General features: G+C 37.7%; 1 protein-coding gene across 2 annotated transcripts in view; it reads left to right on the forward strand.

The window, feature by feature from the left end:
* Nucleotides 1–2,251: 2,251 nt before the first annotated feature.
* The window catches only part of ntn1a (netrin 1a), a 63,773-nt gene continuing 44,922 nt past the window's right edge, over nucleotides 2,252–21,102 (forward strand). For both annotated transcript variants that reach the window (XM_052558349.1, XM_052558350.1), the window contains exon 1: nucleotides 2,252–3,780. In XM_052558349.1, coding sequence (XP_052414309.1) covers nucleotides 2,763–3,780 — 1,018 coding nt within the window. In that variant the 5' untranslated portion in view covers nucleotides 2,252–2,762. The remainder of the gene's footprint in view (nucleotides 3,781–21,102) is intronic.

Consider the following 21,102-nt stretch of genomic DNA (forward strand, 5'->3'; position numbering starts at 1 on the left):
GCTATACTCAGCATATGATCAACTCTTAACTTCCCCAGAGGTCAAAATTTGCATTTTTTACGCTAGGAGTGTCTCTCTGTCTGTGTCTCTTCCTTTCTAAAAACTCACACATAGCTATATTAGTCAGCTTAAATGTAATGCCACCTTCACAATGAGTGGAACTCACTGAATGGTTTGTGACTGCTCTAAAAAAGGAACTTATCTGCTAACGCTTCCAGTCAGAGGAATCAGGACAGCGCAGGGCAGGAAGCTCACAATATGTAATGATAAATCCACAGCAGCAAAAAATATGACAGGTGTTTCAGCTAATAGGCGACATGCTGGCGTTGAGCTTGGTTTAGAGGAAATGAAATACTGCCATCTAGTGGTTCAACTGCGTTGCAGAACAACAAACGAAACGACATGATTTCAGTCGGTTAGTGTTGTGTGAATAATATTCAACAATGAGGCAAAGAGGGTAACATGTAAAACTTACCAGTAAACTATCAAAACCATTAACATAATTTGAATATGCCTTTTGAGCTTGAACTTACTCAAATATCTAAATAGCCTACAGAAAAGACTGTATTCGTTAGGAAACAAAATAAATAGTATGCTTCTATGTATCCCATATAAAATCACTTAAGGCCTGTTTGTAATAATATATCACTTGGTTTTATTTACATTTATTCACAAAATCTGTATAGCTACATTCACATAGATAATCTATTCAGCCAGACTTCAGCTGAAACGCGTTCTGACAACCATGCCATTTGCGCATGCGTCTTTCATCACCTTGTTCAGTTAATCTCTCTCGAATCACCCAATGTACAGTACATTCAGGCAATGCTTTACTTAGTCGCTAATGTAGGCTAGATTCCCAGTGAATTTGAAAGACCATTTGATTAATTGATTTATCATTGTAGAGCTGAACATTGTTATTTTTAAAACGTTTGGAGGCCCAGTTGTTATAGGTGAGAAAACGCTTTATTTAGGATATATATATATATATATATACACACACACACACACACACACACACAAACACACACACACACACACTCTCTCTCTCTCTCTCTCTCTCGTGGTCTGTCTCTCTATTTATAGGGCACGCCATAGTATAAAAAAAAAACAAAGTAACCACGCTGATACTATTTTGATAGAGCATGAGTTATCTAGCGCCAAATATCGCTCTTTTATTGTATTTTTATTTATTTATTTATTTAGTAGGTTAAACGAAAGATAGTACGTGTGCTTTACACTGAAAAAAACTAGCCATGAGTTGGCTATATCAAATACAAATAGATTATTGCACAATGTTTTATAGCTTTACATATATTTTGAGAAATTATATATATATATATATATATATATATATATATATATATATATATATATATATATATATATATATATATATATAGCCTATATGTTATAAATGTATATAAAATGCATGCTCTGTAAAAACCAGTGCTTTTGTAGGAACTATAACAATAATTTACTGAGCTACACTTTAAGATAAACTTGAACCCAGGAGTTTATTATTTATTCCAACTTCCCTTTGTGGTGTCACAATTCCTATAAACACTGAGTAGATGTATTATTATTGAAAATAATATTTATTTATATTCATAAATACAGTGGGCCTAAATATGCAAAAGACCTTGGGGCTGTTGTTGTCTTTATTAATACAGTAGGAGGATTATTAATTTGATAACTAATAAGTATTCATAAAAATAAGCCTGTTAGTCCAACACCTAGGCTAAACCAAACTAAAATAAGTCAAGTTTAACTTTGGATGCTAGGCTGTAGATAAAATAATGAGGTAAGCTACCAACCGCAAATAACTCATTAATAAAGTTACTTTTCTAGAACACAATAACCAAATTGGCCTAATAAAATTATTAATTCTCATTCTGTGCACGTCTGGCTGAAAGACGTGCTATGTCTATTGTTGTAGTACTCGATTTAGCCTCCGTTGTTGCTAAAAATAGCATTTTTCTCTCTCTAAAGTTTTTCTACCCTTTATTTTATAAATGAAACATATATTACGCGACAATTAGTCTACAGAGCGAAGATAGCATATATACATATATATGTTTTACTAATTTTCAAATTGCGCTTCTATTAGCCTATTTTCTGTTCAATCCCCATCTGCTGGTTTTATTGATAATCTACCAGTGGATGTCGTTGTTCTCTCGAGTGTCACTGCTGGAGATGAATGAGCTCAAAGCCCTGCGTAAAGACGCGTCCGGCTTTTTCTCCATAGAGCAGATACAGAGAGAGCGAGAGAAGAGAGAGAGAAAGTGGGGGACAACGTGAGTGTCTCCTATCTCACTAGAGCTCAAACTAACGGGATCTTCTTATATCCTCTACATGCGCAGAGATTCAAGAACCAGACAAGTGAAAGCGCGTGTTCAATACTCACGGAAAAAGAGAGCCAGCACGAACTGAGATAGTTTTGTGACTTTTCTGATTTTGCTGAACGGAGGAACAGTAACCTGTGTAGAGATTTCTCCAATTGAGATTTGTTTTAATTGTGAAAGCGTAAATATTGTCGGATCTTCCGTTGTGGTTTAGATCCGAGAGTTTGCCCATATGCTGGAGTCAGATTTAGATTCGCATTAGTTTGATATTTGGCACCGGTTTGATCTCGGTGTCATATCGGCTGTGGATTTGGTTACCTTCAGACTGTCAGCTGATTTTCCATCTGCAAACAGTGAAAACATCTTTTCATTAGGACACGGCTGTGTTTCAGCACACAGGAGAGCGGAAGGCGCGTGATGATGTTGAGGGTCTCGGATGCTTTGGTCACTCTGGTGACTCTCTATTGTGTGGTCGAAGGGACTGTCGGCGGATACGGCATGAGCATGTTCGCCGCTCAGACCTCCCCACCGGATCCTTGCTACGACGAGAATGGTCACCCCAGAAGATGCATCCCCGATTTCGTCAACGCGGCGTTCGGGAAGGAAGTGCGCGCGTCCAGCACCTGCGGCAAAACACCGAGTCGGTACTGTGTGGTGACTGAGAAAGGGGATGAAAGGCACAGAAACTGCCACACGTGCGACGCTTCGGATCCGAAGAAATATCACCCACCTGCTTACCTAACCGACCTGAACAATCCTCACAACCTCACCTGCTGGCAGTCCGACAATTACATCCAGTATCCTCAAAACGTCACTTTAACATTGTCCCTGGGCAAGAAATTCGAGGTGACCTACGTGAGCTTGCAGTTCTGCTCACCGCGACCAGAGTCCATGGCTATCTTTAAATCGATGGACTACGGGAAGTCCTGGGTGCCTTTCCAGTACTACTCGACCCAGTGTAGAAAGATGTTCAACAAGCCCAGCAAAGCCACGATCACTAAGCAAAACGAGCAAGAGGCCATCTGCACAGATTCTCACACCGACATGCACCCTCTCTCCGGCGGGTTGATCGCGTTCAGCACCCTGGACGGGCGACCCTCCGCGCACGACTTTGACAATTCACCCGTACTTCAGGACTGGGTGACCGCCACAGATATTAAGGTGACTTTCAGCCGACTGCACACTTTCGGAGACGAAAATGAGGATGACTCGGAGCTGGCCAGAGATTCCTATTTTTACGCCGTGTCAGACCTGCAGGTCGGAGGCAGATGTAAGTGTAATGGACACGCGTCACGGTGCGTCAAAGACCGGGATGGAAACCTGGTGTGCGAGTGCAAGCACAATACAGCCGGACCAGAGTGTGACAGATGCAAACCTTTTCACTATGACCGACCCTGGCAGCGCGCAACCGTCAGAGAAGCCAACGAATGTGTCGGTAGGTCCAACTTTTTATTTCTGCATCATTTTTGGAAATAATGGTTTGGAGGTAAGGCGAGAACACATCACCAAAGACATGTCGTTGATCTTTCGCCGCATGTACAATTTGTTTGAGATGAGTTAGAAACCAGCCATGACTGCCAAGTAAAAAGTGCGGGTGTTTTCTTTTTAAATGCAAGCGTTTCGCTTCTAGTGAAGGGAACTTTCAGGACCATTACAGTACAACAATATAAGTGACAGATTTATGGAGAATTCACCAAATGATTTGGAGAAATTATATATATATATATATATATATATATATATATATATATATATATATATATATATATATATATATATATATAAATTTAAAACTTATTTGAAAGAATGGTTTGGAGGTAAGCAGCAAGTAGCTTAGTGCTGTCAAATTTGAACAAATATAATTTATTACGATTTATAACTATACGCAACAACAGATTTTTACCAATCTCGGCATCAAACATAGTTTGAATAAATGTCTATGGAACATTGCTAATTTATTAATACATAGCTCCTCTTTAAGGTCTGTTTTGTAAACGGTTTAATACATTTTTAAATAATTTTTACGTTAAAAAATTAAGTTTAAAAAAACTAAGCTATACTTACATGTTTACTGTACGATTCATTTGAACAAAATGTGCAAAAATATATTTGAAAAAAAAAAGAAAAATTGTAATCGTTTGTCCAATAGCCTACAGCTTGTTAAAATGCTTGTTAATATTTATTTTATAAGTAGTGTCACACGCAAGACATTTCTTTACTGTTAAATTAGTGAAGTTTTTTTTTTTAATTCATATTCGTAGTGATTATTATTAGTTTAGGGGGAAATATTATGATATATTCGGCAATATCACGTATAGTGTTAAAAAAAAAAAAAAAAAAACGAGCCGCCTCGTGTTTTGCCCATGCACTCAATTTTATCAGTCATTAGAAATACATTTTCAGACATTATTTCTTTTATTTATTATTATTACTTTTCTTTATAACTCACACTTTCTCTATTTATTCTCGTTATACTAAAAAACAAAATGCAAATAAAAATTAAAATGAAACATTAATCGAATTAAGTTACATCAGACAGAGCTGGTAAGATTGCCAAATGTGTATTTACATACTATGATCCTTGTTGTTGTTATTATTATAATTATTTATAATATTATTTATAAAATTAGTAATAATGACAATAAATTTAGCATATATACACATACATTTGAAACACAGTATCACTTCATGACAAACTTAGATGGAGGAAAGTAAATATTTAGTCTACTGATTATAGCTAAAGTAGAGAAATAAAACCCATGATGCTTAATTGAATGGAAGAGAGACCTAATTAATAAATGAAATCAACTGTCATAATTTGCACTGAATTGTCTGGCTGCTCTTAAGATGGCCCAAACCATGCAGAAGCACTCTTAAAGCAGACCGTTTAGCAGCAAGCGGATACATAAGATAACTCTCTGGGTTATTAAATGTGCTTATGGGCTTTTATTGGGCTGATGCAAATAATTCCTTTTGATTAAAACATTCCTTAAAACAAAATACACTTACAATGCCCTTTGTGTATTTCTGTGATTTCACTTACACTGTATTAAACAGTATATCTCTAATAAAAAAAAAAGCATACCTCTGTGTCTGCATCTTAAAACATGATAAATAATTATGATATTTTTATGAGTCAGTTCAGTTCAATAGCAGAAAGACTTAAGCAGTATTTGGACAGGCAAATAATGTCTGGCTGTGCATAAACAAGTCTGAATCATAACTATAATGAAAAGAGCCTGATAGTCACCATCTGTCATCAATCACACATTTTGTAGCACGTTTTGCACCTGCCCAGTTAGTTTTCAATGCCTGTTTTGACTCATCTTAGAAAAGAAGAGCTTGCTCTTTTTCTCCTCTCTCTGACTAAGCACAACATGTATCTGTTAACTGGAAATGTAAACAAACCAGTTGAGACGCCACTGTCGCACAGCAGAAATGAATTGCTCCCCTGTATCCTTGACACTTTATTTTTACCGGGGCCTGCATGTGTGAGTCTTGCGTGGAGCACAAAAGATCGTCACTCACAGCATCCATCTTGCTGTCAGCGAGCCGACGCTTTTGCCGAACATTCCTCGGCTGTATTTTTCCTGAGCACAGTGCCATCAGATCCAGTGCGAAATGAAAAAAAAGAGCAAGAGAATGAAAAGAAGTGAAGAAGTGAAAAGAGAGGAGTGAAGGGGTGGGCAGCGTTAAAGCAAACAGAGCTTAAACAAGAGAAGAAAGAGCTGTGTGACACCTCTGAGCCAGGGCAGAACCCAAGGGAAACCCTTTGTGTGTGTGTGTGTGAGGGCCAAATGCAATCTAAACATCTACAGGAACACTATGGCAACCTCTCATTCATAACCCAAGCTGAAATATGGAAATGTATGATGTAAATGATCTGTAGTAGATCTCAGCAGTGATGTATGTGGGAGAGGCATTCCAGCATGCTGCGGAGTATTTCAGTGCGATTGTCTTTGTTGGTTCATGTACTAGACCGAACTCTTACTGAAAGGAAATTTCACCAAAACGCTTGTTGAACCGGGGGATGCTGTGCTATAAATTTCACTTACTAAATATAATAAGAAAACATATAGGAAAGATGGATTTGAAACAGAGATAATAAGGGCTGTTTTAAAGCGAGTGAAACATAGTGTTGAGAGAGCGTGTTTGATAGATAGCGATCAATAAGCAGAACTGCAAAGAGACCTAGGTTTTACTTGAACTGCACTTAACTGATTGGATCCTTGAGTGGAAAAGGACCCCTATAAACCCTGAGTGCCCTGTTAATGTGGCCTTATGATATCGATCAGCTTATGCCATCGAGAGGTATAATTTTTTAATGGATTGAGCCACAGTTTGAAGCCTGTCAAGAATACAAAGTGACGAGAGGAAGGCAATCTTAATGAAATGGGAATGTCACTCCGTACTTGGGGGGAAAATCATTTAAATCATTATAGTACATAAAAATCCTTTTAAAGTCAAGTTTTCTTTTTCAAAACAACTTCACAGTAATAAACAGGAACATAATGTTGTAAATATTGTTCATCAGTTATGAAGCGACTTCAATTTCAGCTGTTGAGCATATCTATAAAAGAAACTAGTGTTATTATTCAGCTCAAGTTAGTTCAGTGTTAAATCAGTTCAGTTCATAACGGTGTCAATGTTTATCAATTAATAAAATCAATTAAAAAAAAAATCAAATGGGCTCTACAGCAGCTCTAAAGATGGAAATTATTTCTTTAGCTCAGTCAGTTCAGTCTTTATTCAGTTCAGTTCAGTAACCGTGTTTATGTTGCAAAGTTATACTTTTTATTTTATTTTGAATGATTTACAGGCACTTAAAATAAAATGTTCCACTGCAATGTCAGATTAACAGACCTGAGAAAAAGACAACTGCAGTTTGGCTTGTCCAGCATGCATACCCTTTAATTGGACTACAGTTTGCCTTTACAATGTACACCTGCTGTTAAAAAAACAGACAGTGTGTATTTATGCATTGTGTAATTTATACTTGCATAGAGTGTAGCTCAGATACACAATAACCTGCTGTAGCTTGATTTAAACTGTGCATGTAAATATACTTATAAAAGAGGGTTTACTTACAAGCTTCACTGGAGCAGACAAAATGGGGCAGTAAAATGTGAACGTTTTAGTAAAGAGAAGGAAATGTTTAAGAGCAATGTAATCTTGATGACAGAAGGATGTGTTGAATCTCAGATTGTGGTTTTAGATGAATCAGGGATGATTCTCAGTCCTCTATTGTTGGAAGTAAAACAAATCGCTCCTCTTGTATTTCCCGCATGTACTTGTTTCTCTGTCACAAAGTTACGTTTATCTCCCTAACATCCCTACAACTTGCCAAACCACAATATGACTCTGCCAGTTTGAACATATTGTTTCACATAGTTACTGCATGATCTGCTTGAACATCAAATGCACACTTGGAAGTGTTTTAGAGCTCTTTTAAGCCTGAATCTGAATTTCTTGCCTGGCAGTGCAGGTCGATCGATATTCTGAAGACATGAATTAGGTGACCCCATTGAGGGAATCTCCCAATACATTATTCATGTTTTAGAAGAAAATTAAGTACTGCCCGTTTGCTCTTCTCAAATGTAAATATGGATGTTCCTTTAAAAACTGAAATTCTGCCATAATTTACTCACCCTCATGTTGTTTCTAACAACATTTTGATTTTCTTTTTTTCTGCAGAACATAAAAGAAGATATTTAAAGAATGTTTCAGCTGTTTTTGCCCATATAATAAAAGTCAGTGGAGTTTCAAGTTTTAAAATTGTCATAAAGGTAGTGTAAGAGTAGTTCATTCTCCAGTGGTTTAATACGATCAATTTCTATGCTGAACAGACTGAAACTTAAAAGGTTAGTTCACCTTAAAGTAAAAGTTCTGAGAGATTGACACTTCATGAAGTCACTGTAAAACATATTCATGTGTACTGAGTGCTTTAATCCAAGTCTTCAGAAAAGACATGATCGCTATATATGATAGACAGATTTAACTGAACTTTTATTTACCTTCTGATCATCGCATATACTGTATATAGAGACTTTAAATTTGGTAAATGGGAGCCTAAACTTGGCTCTTGGTGTTTAGAAAATGAATGAATTTCCAGTTTGGAATGACATGATTTTTATTTTTGGGTGAACTATCCATTTAACAATTGATCCATACTCCTATAAATACGGCAACACATCAGTTATATCAAACATTAATTGGGGTTTGTGTCATGATGTTAAGTAGGAAGAACACATTGCCATTTGATTTGGGCTCAGACATGGATTAAACCACTGGAGCTGTATGGTACTTAAATATGTGGACTCCATTGACTTTCATTGTATGGACAAAGACAGCTGAAAATTTCTTCTTTCAAATATTTTCTTTACCAGAGAAAATATTGCAGTTAAAGTTACATGCTGTTCAACAAATGTAAATAGGAGTAAAATTTTCGGGGGAATTATTCTTTCTCTGAAAAACCAAAATTAAAGCACTACGTTTAATATTAAAAAGTGATTTTAACATATAAATCCTTTCATTCAGTAACACAGAAGGGTGATAAATTTGTTTGTCAGATTTTGTCGATAATCAGCCAACAGTAATCTCAGTTGTTTGTGTGTTTGTCTATGCCAGTAGCAGTAAAAGGCACTAGTTAATGTTTTAGCTCCCACGTGGCTTTTATAAATCAACGTCTCTAATCTTCAAAGCTGCCGATGGATCAAATAGTCTCACCTATCAAGCAAAAGAGGGTGAGATGTGAGATGAGAAACCTTACGGAGCTTTTGCACTTTGCACTGCTGCCTCAATCCTGTGTAAAGGCGATGAATTACCATCATAGACGTGCAGCGGTTCATCCAGTGACTGCATTTCCCAGAACGCTTATCAGTGTTTACTGCTGTTCATCTTGTTTTGTAAACCACAGGCGAACAAGACCTTCTCATATGCGTGCGATTCTTGGAGAGGAATTTTCAAAAGTGTCTTCCCCATCATCATCTGCAGATGCATCAAACAAATACAGCGAACACCTAGCAGTTCTGAACCACCTGTTTGTGATTGTACAACATGAATCTTTTCCACTAGCGAGCTCATTAGCTCTTTCATGTTGCTCCATACTGGCTGGCAGCTCTTTTGGACTTTTTTTGACACGAAGGGTGATCAAAAACAATGGTTTTGAGAGTTTGGAATCAGACTGTGATGTACAAGCCCAGCCTCTTCAGGAGAACCAGAGATATAAGGGTGCAGTGAGCTGGCTGTTGTAAACCTGTGGGGCTGGCTGTGTATTTTTGAGAAGGCCCAGACCTCCTGGCGAGATCAGTGCTGGCGGAAAGCCCACGCTGGGGCTCTGCTGCAGGGGGGTGAGTATATTTCCAGAGGAGAGCCTGGCTCTAGAGTCGAATACTCTACAGCAAACTCAACCTGATGCCTGCCAGGTTGCAACGCACTAAGCCCAAACCAGCCATCTGTATCTCGTTTAACTAGACGCCACCACACACACACTCGGGCTTGGAAACATGAGCGTTAGCACACATATCGCACTCACGCGGGATGGTATGTGTAAGAGTATGATAATGCTGCTTTGAATTCAAGGGGTTCGTTCAGTATGCCTCTCCATCGGGATGCTCATAATTGATGGAGCGATGCTGTGCCCAGTTTGTGAGAGAGTACTATTAAAAATACCTGACGTCATTTTTTATGGTTCCATTTTTAAAATTCCTCGTAATTGTCAAGTTTGGAAAGAACCGGACACCAATGCTGATTGTAAATAGGAGTCAAAACAATTTATTCCTCAGTCTGACAATGTTTGACGTTGTCCAAAGTTCTGTCTTCCCATCTTACCACATGTGGTCGGAGCGCTTGAGCATTGTTTTGAAATACAATGATGTGCTTGTTATGCAAGGACACACTGACAGCTTCAGGCCAATATATGAAAAGTGTATATTGACAGGATAGAAATATTTCAGGCAGAACGATGGCACATGAACAGAGAATATCAAGCCACGTTCCTTTCAAGAGCTGAATCCTGCTGGGACTGGCATTTAAAGCATTTTTTTTTCATGAATCATTTCCAACTCCAAGGAGCAATATGCCTGAAGTGTTAGTGTTCCTATTGTTGTTATTTTATGAACCAGTTGATTGTTTAATTATGAAAACCTGATAACTCACAGACTGTGTATAAAATCATCTAATGGGCAGTAAACCGACAGACTGAACCTAAAAGGAGATCTGAGAGGAAATCCATATTATTGCAATCACAGCATGAAATCTGATGGAGAATATCTCTGATTAGACAAAAAATGTATATCATCACAAGATTTGGGATGCTTCAGATTCAGCTGATTATATGTAATATATGTAGTCATGTGTTCACCCATACAACATTTCTCCATTTGAAATCATCTCAGACTGGTGGTGTGTGAGACCTGCTGGATGTGAAAGTATTTTTCACTTCCAGCTTTAATATCCAATATTATCTTTGAGTAACCTTACATGTGGAAGATTATTCATAGAATGAATAATCAAAAAAAATTTTTTTTTGGAGGGATAGCATGAAGACTCTTGGGATGGTTTGGATTTCTAAGTTACAAAGATTGTCAAATTATACACACATTTTGGAGTATAAAATTTGGAGTATAAAATCAAGGTCATTCACAGATCCATGAAAAATGAACCAAACAACTGCAAAAACAAATTTTTCTTTTGTTTGTTGTGTGTGGAACAATATTGGCACTGCTTCATCCCACAAGAGACTGAAAAGGGACAACATAAAAAAAAAAAAAAAATGTTACCACTGTACAGGAAACATACAAGGCAAAAAGGCATGGTTAAGACTTAATATTGGCCATTTCAGTGGACTTTCTCAGCTTCCCTTAGGCAAAACATTCATTTTTGAGGCTTTTGGTTGATATTACAGATACATAATGGAACACAGATTCCCTTCACAAGCCCAAGAACAGAAAACCTTGAGCTTGTTTCTGAAAGGAGATTTTGAAAGTTTCAAGATGGAGACGTATTCTTTTGAGCGTTTTGGTGGAAGCTGGGATGCTTCTGCACCAAACTGCTTCTCCTACACACTCTACAACTTATCATGATCTTATTAAGACTACATTAAAAAAATTCAGGCAGGTTCATGTTATCACTTCACATATTCAAAGCTGTTTCTTAGGAACATGGGGAATCTCATCCCTCATTGTCTGCACTGTTAGTGTGATACAGAAATAAAGCAGTCTCCCCATCTCTGACGGGAACCAGCTGAAGATAAATTGGCTGACTTTCACAACACAAACTTTGTGTCTCCTGCTCAGAAATCTGATTCACACACAGAGTATCATTCTACTCTGTTTGAGATTTGTTTAATAATAAAAAAAGAGAGTCTACCCACATGAGCATCAAGCATACATGTGGGTACATATGTGCTAACCGCTGGGTCATGCACTGACATAACCACTTTTCACTATATTCATTCAATAACGTAATTGCAACCACTGCATGTTTTGGTCTTAGGTGTGTCTTATTCATTTCTAGCTGTTCCTTGGCTGTGAATTTTACTGCTATAAGGATAGCTCTATCATATATCATGCAATTGTGTAATTTATTGGCTGTTTCTGCATGAGCCTCGAGGGGAAGACATAGTCGACTTCACTCTTGATGGCATTAACGCCTCTCTTAAATCACAGCGCTGCAGTGCTGTTCAGACTCACCCTTGTTGATACCTGTTTCCCCAGTCAGCACCAGCCAGCGTTGTTTATAGTAGGCACAGAAGAGGATTGTCTGCTCACCTATTGATGTCTGGCCCTCGAGGCGAAGAAACAGCTAAATGAATTAATTGAGCCTTTTATTCTATAGTGAAAGCTTGTGTCAGCCTCTCTCAGCTGTGGTTTGGCAAAACTGGAATAAATGAGGGATGTTATGAAGATTCAGTGAGACAGAAGATTGTGAGCAATTGAGCAATTTTTCTTTTTGGCGCAAAGTACCAGTGAGTTTTACTTTTTACAGATGGAGACTTAAAATTTATAGTTCAATGGTTATTGTGAATTATTTTATTACAGATTTACTGGCAGTTGTTTTGAAAATGATTTTATTTTAAGCACTTAGGTTGTACTATGTCATTTAAAGTGTATTTCATATTTATGTACTTCACACTCTGTCACTATAGACCTGTCACACTGAAGAACAAAAAAAAAACGAATGACAGTTCCTAACAGGTAACATGCACACACAAGAAACCGAGTTTCTCAGCTCTATCATCTGCCAGAATAAACATCAGCCGGATATTTTCCATTTAGTCTGCCAGGAGAGTGTACTGCTGAGATTACAGTCAGGGATGAGACAGCTGAATAGAGCTCATGACAAACATCTGTACCTCTATGTCTAAAACCAAATTCTTTTGGTCCTGAAAAGAGTATGTGTTTTACTGAAGAAGCCCTGTTCTTCTCATGTTCTTTTTGAGGTCTGAGGGACCACAAAGGACATTTTAATAATCTGAAAATATACACCACCATTCAAAACTTTGGGCTATGTAAGATTTTTTTTTTAAATGGTTTTGAAAGCAGTCTATTATTTGACCAAAATGATTGTTTCCTATTTCAAAGGAAAATTTTCAGCAGTCTTTTTGTCACATAATTATTATTTAATAATTTGGTAGCATATTTATTTATGAAAAAACTTTTTGTGTAAAATGTGATGTTGTCATGATTCTTTCCTAAATGAAAATAAAATAAAATAATTGATTAAATATATTTTCTATAATGTGTTTTTGTTTAGGTAAAATTGCTCGTTGTGACAAAAAAGGGAGAAAAAGAGTTGAAATGCTGCAAAAATACCAGTTTACTAGGTTTCAATTACATCAGATTAATTTTGGAATAATAATTTGATGAGAAAATATGATTATTTTGGTATCTACTACAAATATATTTTTGTCTTTTAAAAGTTCTTGTTGTTCTTTAAAAAAAAAACACACACACACACAAGCAATTGCATAGATAACAGCGTCTGGAAGGAGGTATTCCCTGCTCTCTCCTTATGAGGTGAAACACAGGTCTGCTGCCGGCCTAGATTCATGGCCCTCGTGCTGGCGGCTGTTTTGAAGCCAGTTAAAGTGTCAGTACACTGTTAACACAGATCATAAACAGAGCTGTAAACAGTGCAGAAACGCTGACACATTCCATGTGCACTGCTCGGCGCGACAGTTCTTCTCCACATCTATTCTCCTTGATGACTTATCTGTTGCCTGGGTATAGGTTCAGAACTGATGACCTCAGCTTAGGGCGGTGCCTGTGTGGAGGGCAAGTGTTTGGACTGGATTCTCAGCCAAGCCAAACATAGGGAAAAGGGGAAAAAGGAAATGAGATTGAGAAAGATAGAGATTGTTCAAATGTGGGACAGGTCTAGAGTAAAGTAAGAAAATATAAATATGTCTATGCTGGTATTTAATGCAACAATGATGCAACAATTGCTTTGTTAATGTGTGTGTGTGTGTGTGTATATATATACATATATATATATATATATATATATATATATATATATATATATATATATATATATATATATATATATATATATATATATATATGAAGAGTTTATTTGCAAAAACATATAAAATAAAATGTTACAAATTTTAAAAAATGATTGTTTGTCATGAAAATTTGACTAAATTAAATGTGAAATAAAAACAAGGGTAACACTTTAGTTTAGGAACCAGTTCACACTATGAAGTAGTTTCTTATTAGCATCCCTATTATTAACTTATTGACTGTTTATTATTACATATAAAGCACATATTCTGCATGACCATATTATACATACCCAATCCTACTCAATACCTAAATTTACCAACTAACTTAATAAGTATTAATTATCAGAAAATTAGGATTTTATTGAGGCAAATATAGTTAATGGTTTGTTAATAGCGAGTATTTGAGTTTAAACAAAAACATGACCAAAATAAGCAATTGGAAGGGAGTACCTGTACACAAATCAGAAAATTTTAGCATGCAAACAATACATTGCTTTAATTTTAAAACCAAACACAATGTAATGTTTTTCTTGGGGGATGTATAATAAATGTTAAGTAAAAAAAAAAAAAAAAAATGTTTGCTTCATGAATGGAAATAATTCCAAAAGCAGTCTGGAATGCTGCAAACACAGACAACAGATATTAGAATTTCTGGTAGTATATAAAATGCCAATTCTCTTTCAAGCGGTCACTCTCAAAGTTACGTCAGTGACCGACGTATTGGGAATCTTGCCAGAGAGACCAATTCACTTCGAGAGTAAACTAAAGGAGCCAATGCATATGGCATGTAATTATTGCATCCAGCTGCTGCTGATCGCAGCATGAGTAAAAGTAGGCCGCTGGTGCAGCACATAATAAGCTTTCTGCTTCGGAGCCGAGCAGTGTTATCGTTCTGCTCCTGCCAAGCTTCGTGTGTCGAATGAGTCAGCCCTCTCAAAGGAGCTACTCTGTGTGGTTGTCATGGCACGACAGCAGGTTGGTAGACCTTTCGTTGAGTGGGTGCAAACTACTGGCTGCACTACTCCTGTAGTGTTGCGGTGGCCATCTACCCTGTTTGCTTCAGCTCAACCAAAAGAGCAATCCTAAAAGAGCATTCATGGGTGAATGTCTTTTTAAACATGCCATTTCACCCATGCGTTTCTGGATGCGGTTGTTACCTGGCCCCGGATGATGAGCACGATCACTGCATCATGTGTAGTGAAGGGGTGGAGTCCCGTTGCCTCTGCCCATGATCTTGTTCTTTTCCTGGCAGAATTCAGGTGAGGACTACTCCTGGCAGTTGCTTGGGCAGTTTGAGGATCACAGTGGCAGCAACCACAGTGGAGGAACCAACCTCCCTGGGATGGCCACTCCTCTTGCACTTCACAGCCAGCTGAGATCCCTAAACAACGCGCTGGGTCCTCCACAAAGAGCGGAAATGATGGCTGTGTTTTCCTGGGCTGCCGAGAGAGTAGGACTCGAGTAGAAACCTCCACTGCATTCCGAGACCTAGAGGTTGGATGATTGGTTTCTTGGAGTTACCCGCATTGGTTTTCAGCACCCCAGGAACTGGCCTACTAGCTCCTACTCCCTCACCACACTTGGTATATGGAGATCCCCTCGGTGGAGTGGTCAGTAGTGATGCAGCTGCAGTCCTGGTACTGCTTGCACCAGGTGGAGATTCTTTTGTTTTGCTTCATCCCACCCAAACCCAAACATTCAACGAACGAGCAACCTTCTATATCTCTGGGTCTCAAGAAGGCATGGAGAGTCATGAATGGTCCACAGCTGGATCACACTCATCCTCCTCTGTCGCTTTGCGAAAAGCAGCGGGTGGTTAGAGAGCATCATCAAAGGCCCTTCTCATGCACTGTCTGCCCAACCTTGAAACCAGGTTAGTGTTGCACCACACACTCAAACCCTGTTTCGGTTGGTCCACGAGCTGCCTGAGCCAGGTCCCTGTGTTCCACCTCACTGCTCCACTGCCGGTACATCAGTGGTCCCATTGGTCCCGCTTGTACAGTATCTGGAAGCTTGGTTAAGACTTTCCAGTCTGCCTGCTGGCTCTTTTGAACCATCAGACTCGGCTATGTGATTCAGGTCACCCAGCGTCCCCCCAAGTTCAGGGGTGTCCAGTTAACATCAGTGAAGGCAGTCATTGCTCAGCCCCTAATTTATTGTACCCAAGAAAGGCACACAGAAGTTGTTACCCTGAGGAATCAGGGTGTTCACATCCTCAACTATCTCGACGTCTGGCTCATACTAGCACAGTCTTGGGGATCAGTTGTGCGCGCCCAGGTATTTGGTGCTCAGGCACCTCAGCCTGTTCAGGTCAACTGGGAAAAGAGAAAACCATGCTCCTCGTGACAGCCCCACCCTGGCAGATTTCTCTGAGGAAGGTACTACTGACTCAGAGACAGGGCATCCTGTGGCTCCCGCATCCAGACTTCTGGTAACATCATGTCTAGTCCCTTGATAGGACGTGGAGGTTCTAGGTGACCTACCCCAAGAGGTAGTTGACACCATCACTTCGGCGAAAGCCTCGGCTACCAGACACGCTTATGCTTTAAAGTGAAAGCTGTTCCTAGAGTGGTGTTTCTTTAATCAAGTGGACCCCCGAAGATCTCCGATCAGAGTCATGCTCTTCTTCTTTCAGCAAGGGTTGGAGCAAAGGCTGTTTCAGGTCGCGAGCTAGAAGTGTTGAATTCTCCTGGGTGCTGGCTCATGGTGCCTTGCTGACAGATATTTGTAGAGCTGCAGGCCAGTTGAACATGTTCTGTAGATTCTATAGCCTTCATGTGGAGCCGGTATCCTCCTGTGTTCTCACCTCAAATGGGTAGTGTTATCCTAACTCACTGAGTGGGTAGTGCTACGACAACAGTGACTGGCCTTCTTGTTGCAAGCCCCAGCTTACACCTAAAAAGGGACCGGGCGGCTTGTACAGGACACTGGAAGTGGCAGCATCCGTAGCGCTTTGGTAGAGATTCCCAGTTCGTTGTTCACTGATGTGACATTGAGAGTGACAGACTGAAATGGAATGTCTCGGTTACATATTATAACCCTTGATCCCTGAAGGAGGGAACGGAGATGTCACGTCCCATCGCCATGGCTGCTGTACTACTGTACCACTAAGTGGCTGGGACACAAGCTCGGCTTCTTAGTGAAAACTTGATTGTGTGCTCAACCGGCTACCTACTTATACTTCACTGTGATCAGCGGCAGCTGGATGCAATAATCACATGCATTGGCTTGTTTAGTTTACTCTCAAAGTGGATTGGTCTCTTTGGCGAAATTCCCAATTCGTCAATCACTGATGTAACATCTCCATTCCCTCCTTCAGAAATCAAGGGTTACAATACGTAACCGAGATGTTATTTTTGAACTTAGCATGCCCAATCAAATTAGAGGCTAAAATTATTAAGTTTCTTCTTAGCTTGTCCTGGCTCACCTGCATACAGACTAGTCATGGTAGCATTTAGCGAATAAAGGAACAACACAGAGCTGGCAGTATACAGCATATCTTCTGACTGATAAACAGATCTGCATCTCTCTTGCTCCTTGTTTCTGTGGTACCACCTTGGTACTTAAAGCTTGATAGTTCCGGAAGGTCTTTTTACAGTACCACCAGCGATTAGCATGAGTGCATCGTCTCTGAGGCAATAGTTCTCGCAACAACTGGCTCTCTGTGATTAATGGCTATATTAAATTATGTGTATTTGTCTTTATTTACCCAATCTGTGGTCCTTGAACATGACCATGTTTTGATTTGTAACTGTTAGTGGTTTGGAACTGTAGAGGCTTGTTCAAGATGCAATGGTGTACAGAGCCATTGCTTAAGGCTATTGACTTAGATTAATACTCAACACTGTGAATGTATGTACTGGCATCAGAATGCTAAAACGAGGCTGATAGGTTAGTTTAGATAAGAGTTAAGAAAATCCTAGCAAAATGAAAGAATCTGGCACTTTAGACAAAGCTTTAGAGTATTAAATCCAATACTACACAAAATAGAAATCCAGGCTCATTGGGAAAAGGTGCCTGAGGCCACGTTTCTGCAAAATGATATTATTAAATAGCTTTTTGCATGTTTCATTACACAAAGTGAAATGTCCAGTGAGTGGCACTAAAAGCATGTTCATTTGTATCAGAAACAGATGAAGGTGAATCTGGCAACATTTTATTACAAAGGTTGTTGTTTTGTGGCAGTTCAGAAATGAAATGTCTGCTATTTTGTTGAAAATAATGCAAAACATACACTAAACCCTCCAATAAACCTATCTAATAGTTTCCATAAATGCATGCGTGAGATAAAATGCATTTGCTGAAGCAAGAATATGATTTTATCTTTGTTCTAGTCTTTTAGCTCTTTTATTGTGAGTCATGTTTAGCTGGACTCATACTAGATCAACACATGCAGTATTGTATCAGGTGAAATACTGAGCAAGTTAAATACATCACAAAATACATACCTATTGAGCTGGTCATGTAATGCAGATGTCAAAATGTTATTAATATACACACACACACACACACACACACACACACAAATCAATTCAATATTTAGGTATTCAATAAGTTTTTAACAGTGTCAGTGATTTATTTGGGAATGTTAATTCACGCAGTTAAAAAAAAAAAAAAACTGCACCAAGTCATCTGATTTAATCAGACTTGACCCCACTTAATCCAGGATTCCCAAATTTGTGTAAAAAAGGCCAAGTTGTGGTCAGAAAGTGCATCTGCTCTCTGACCTCCTTAAATACCAGGCTGTGAGAAAGTAGAAGGGGAAATCCAGGGATGTGGTAATGAGTTTGCCATATAAAGTACATGCACAAACATGGTGGTCCTGGTGTGGAGCTTCGCTATCAAAGACGTGAATGAACTTAGAATAGGACATTTTCCTGAAATATTTTTCTAAATGCTAAATTTTAAATCAACAATTGCTTAGACTCAACCTTCTCAAAATAATGTGCAAAAGTCCCAAAAATAGCATCAAATGGTAAGATAGAATGCAATTAAAGCAAATGCTAACATATATGAAAAGGTCCATACTGTCATGGATTTGGAAAGATCCTTTAAGAAAGTAAATGCATGGTCGTCTTACAGTTTCCTTTCTCCAGAGATTTTCATAATCAATAATAGATTCATTTTGTTAAGCACACTTACTTAAATGCATTCATTGATCGAGTTCTATTCTGATTAAACTTTAATTCCAGGAAAAGGTTTTCATGCCTTATAGAGTGTATTATTGTAAGTTTTGAAATATTTCTAATTATATTTTGAATAATGCTTAAACATTCATTCAGCTATTCTGTTCTACTTGCTCTGCATATTATGCTATATTTTAGTAATTTAGTCAGCCATCTGTATATTGATTTATGCACATTTTGTGAAGGATTGTAAACAGTTCTTTTCACTTCTTGCTCCAAAAATGTGTGCTTGACAAATTGCAACTGGCAGTTATCTCATACGATTCAACATTAATTTCTTATAGGTGTGCACTGATAAAAATATATATATATTTTTTAAGTGGATATAAATAATATACTGTGTATAATGCAATGCTTCAGTTCCTAAGTAACTTCCCTAACATATACAATATAATGTTTGATGAAATGGAGAAATGTGAGAAGGATCCCGACGTGGGAGTGACAAACAATTTTTTTTTGCTCAAGCACGCCCGCTTAGGTATATTATTGTTTTTTTCTTTTTAAATGTGGAAAAGCAAACATACCAAAACCAGTATTTTTGCTTATAAGGAAATAGAGGTTTAACTCATAAGCTATTTGTGTTATGTCATGATACTTAAGGTACTATTTGTGGTCATTCAGGTCATTCTCTACTGCTGATTTTTTATTATTATTATATATTTTTTAAGACCAAGATGTATTGCGTGTGGTAAAAAATAGAACAGTGTGTAGACAAGGCCAAAGCAGTCATGCTTTTTCAGCCAGACTATGTGGCTCCTTTTCTGGCCTGACATAGGCAGCTGCCAATCACAGCAGATATCTCTGGGCACTCTGTTCAGTTCATCTCAGGATGTGTTGGTGTTTCTTTTCCAGATCTTTTCACTGAAGCTCCATATGTTATGCTGTCCAGTGGACAGGGCTCTGGCTTTGGATAAAAGGAATGTATCTATGATCAATCTGATGGCCCTCTTTATTTATTTCCTCCTGTGTGTTAGGGCTGGAGAGAGTCCAGCAGCGTGAGAGAGTCTTAACCGTAAGCTCAGCGAGACTGCTTCAAACATTCCTCTGATTTTTTATAAGCTAGTTTGATAAGTGTAATGATAAGGTTACAATATACCCCAACATGAAACTTAATTTTTTAACCTCTTTAGATGAGATGTGGACATCTAAGTCCCATCTAAGCTTTTGGTAAGTTTGTTTTGCATGCAAACTCTCATGGTAAATCAAAGGCGAGACCAATACATGAAGGAATATTTCAGGCTTAATATCAAAATGTTGACTTGTTTATTGTCTTCTTTAAAGAAAGCAAAAATCGGGTTCAAAGTAAGGCACTTACAATGGACATGAATGAGGCCTAATCCGTAAACCCTTTTGAAAATTGCTAACTAATCTTACGTGTGTAAAATTACATCCAAATACTTTACAACTTTGTAGTAAATTTGACAACAAAGTCCCCCAAAAACCTAAATCACTCTTTAAACAATCTTTTAAAATGTATTATTTTGTAAGCTTTTTACTGTTGTTGTGTCAGTTACTTTATTTTTTCAACTAAAACTACAACTATTATTATATATATATATATATATATATATATATATATATATATATATATATATATATATATATATATATATATTATGAAATAAAGCTGTAATAAAGTATAAATATTAGATGACGAAGAAATGTTGCCTTGGAAACTAGCTGAAATTAAAAGTTGAAGTACTAAAATTTATAAAACTAAAACGGATATAAAAATAATGCTTAAAAGTATCTCTAAAAAAAGTAAACAAAAAATGCAGCAAGCAACAAAATTACTAAAACTTGCATTAAACTATAAACTAAAACTGAAAAAAAAAAAAAAAAAAAAAAAAAAAAAAAAAAAATATATATATATATATATATATATATATATATATAAATATATATATAAAAAGAGAACAAAGGACATGTTAGTCATATAAATGATGCCATGTTCATTATGCAGAGGTGTTATGTTAAATCAAATTAATGGACTAAATAAAAACACCATCTCTTTAGGAAATGACCTCTACAGTAGCTGGTGGTCCCTTTTCCTTGTGGTTAG

This window comes from Carassius gibelio, chromosome B6 (genome assembly GCF_023724105.1).
Source record: "Carassius gibelio isolate Cgi1373 ecotype wild population from Czech Republic chromosome B6, carGib1.2-hapl.c, whole genome shotgun sequence".
NCBI classification, from domain to species: Eukaryota; Metazoa; Chordata; class Actinopteri; order Cypriniformes; family Cyprinidae; genus Carassius; species Carassius gibelio.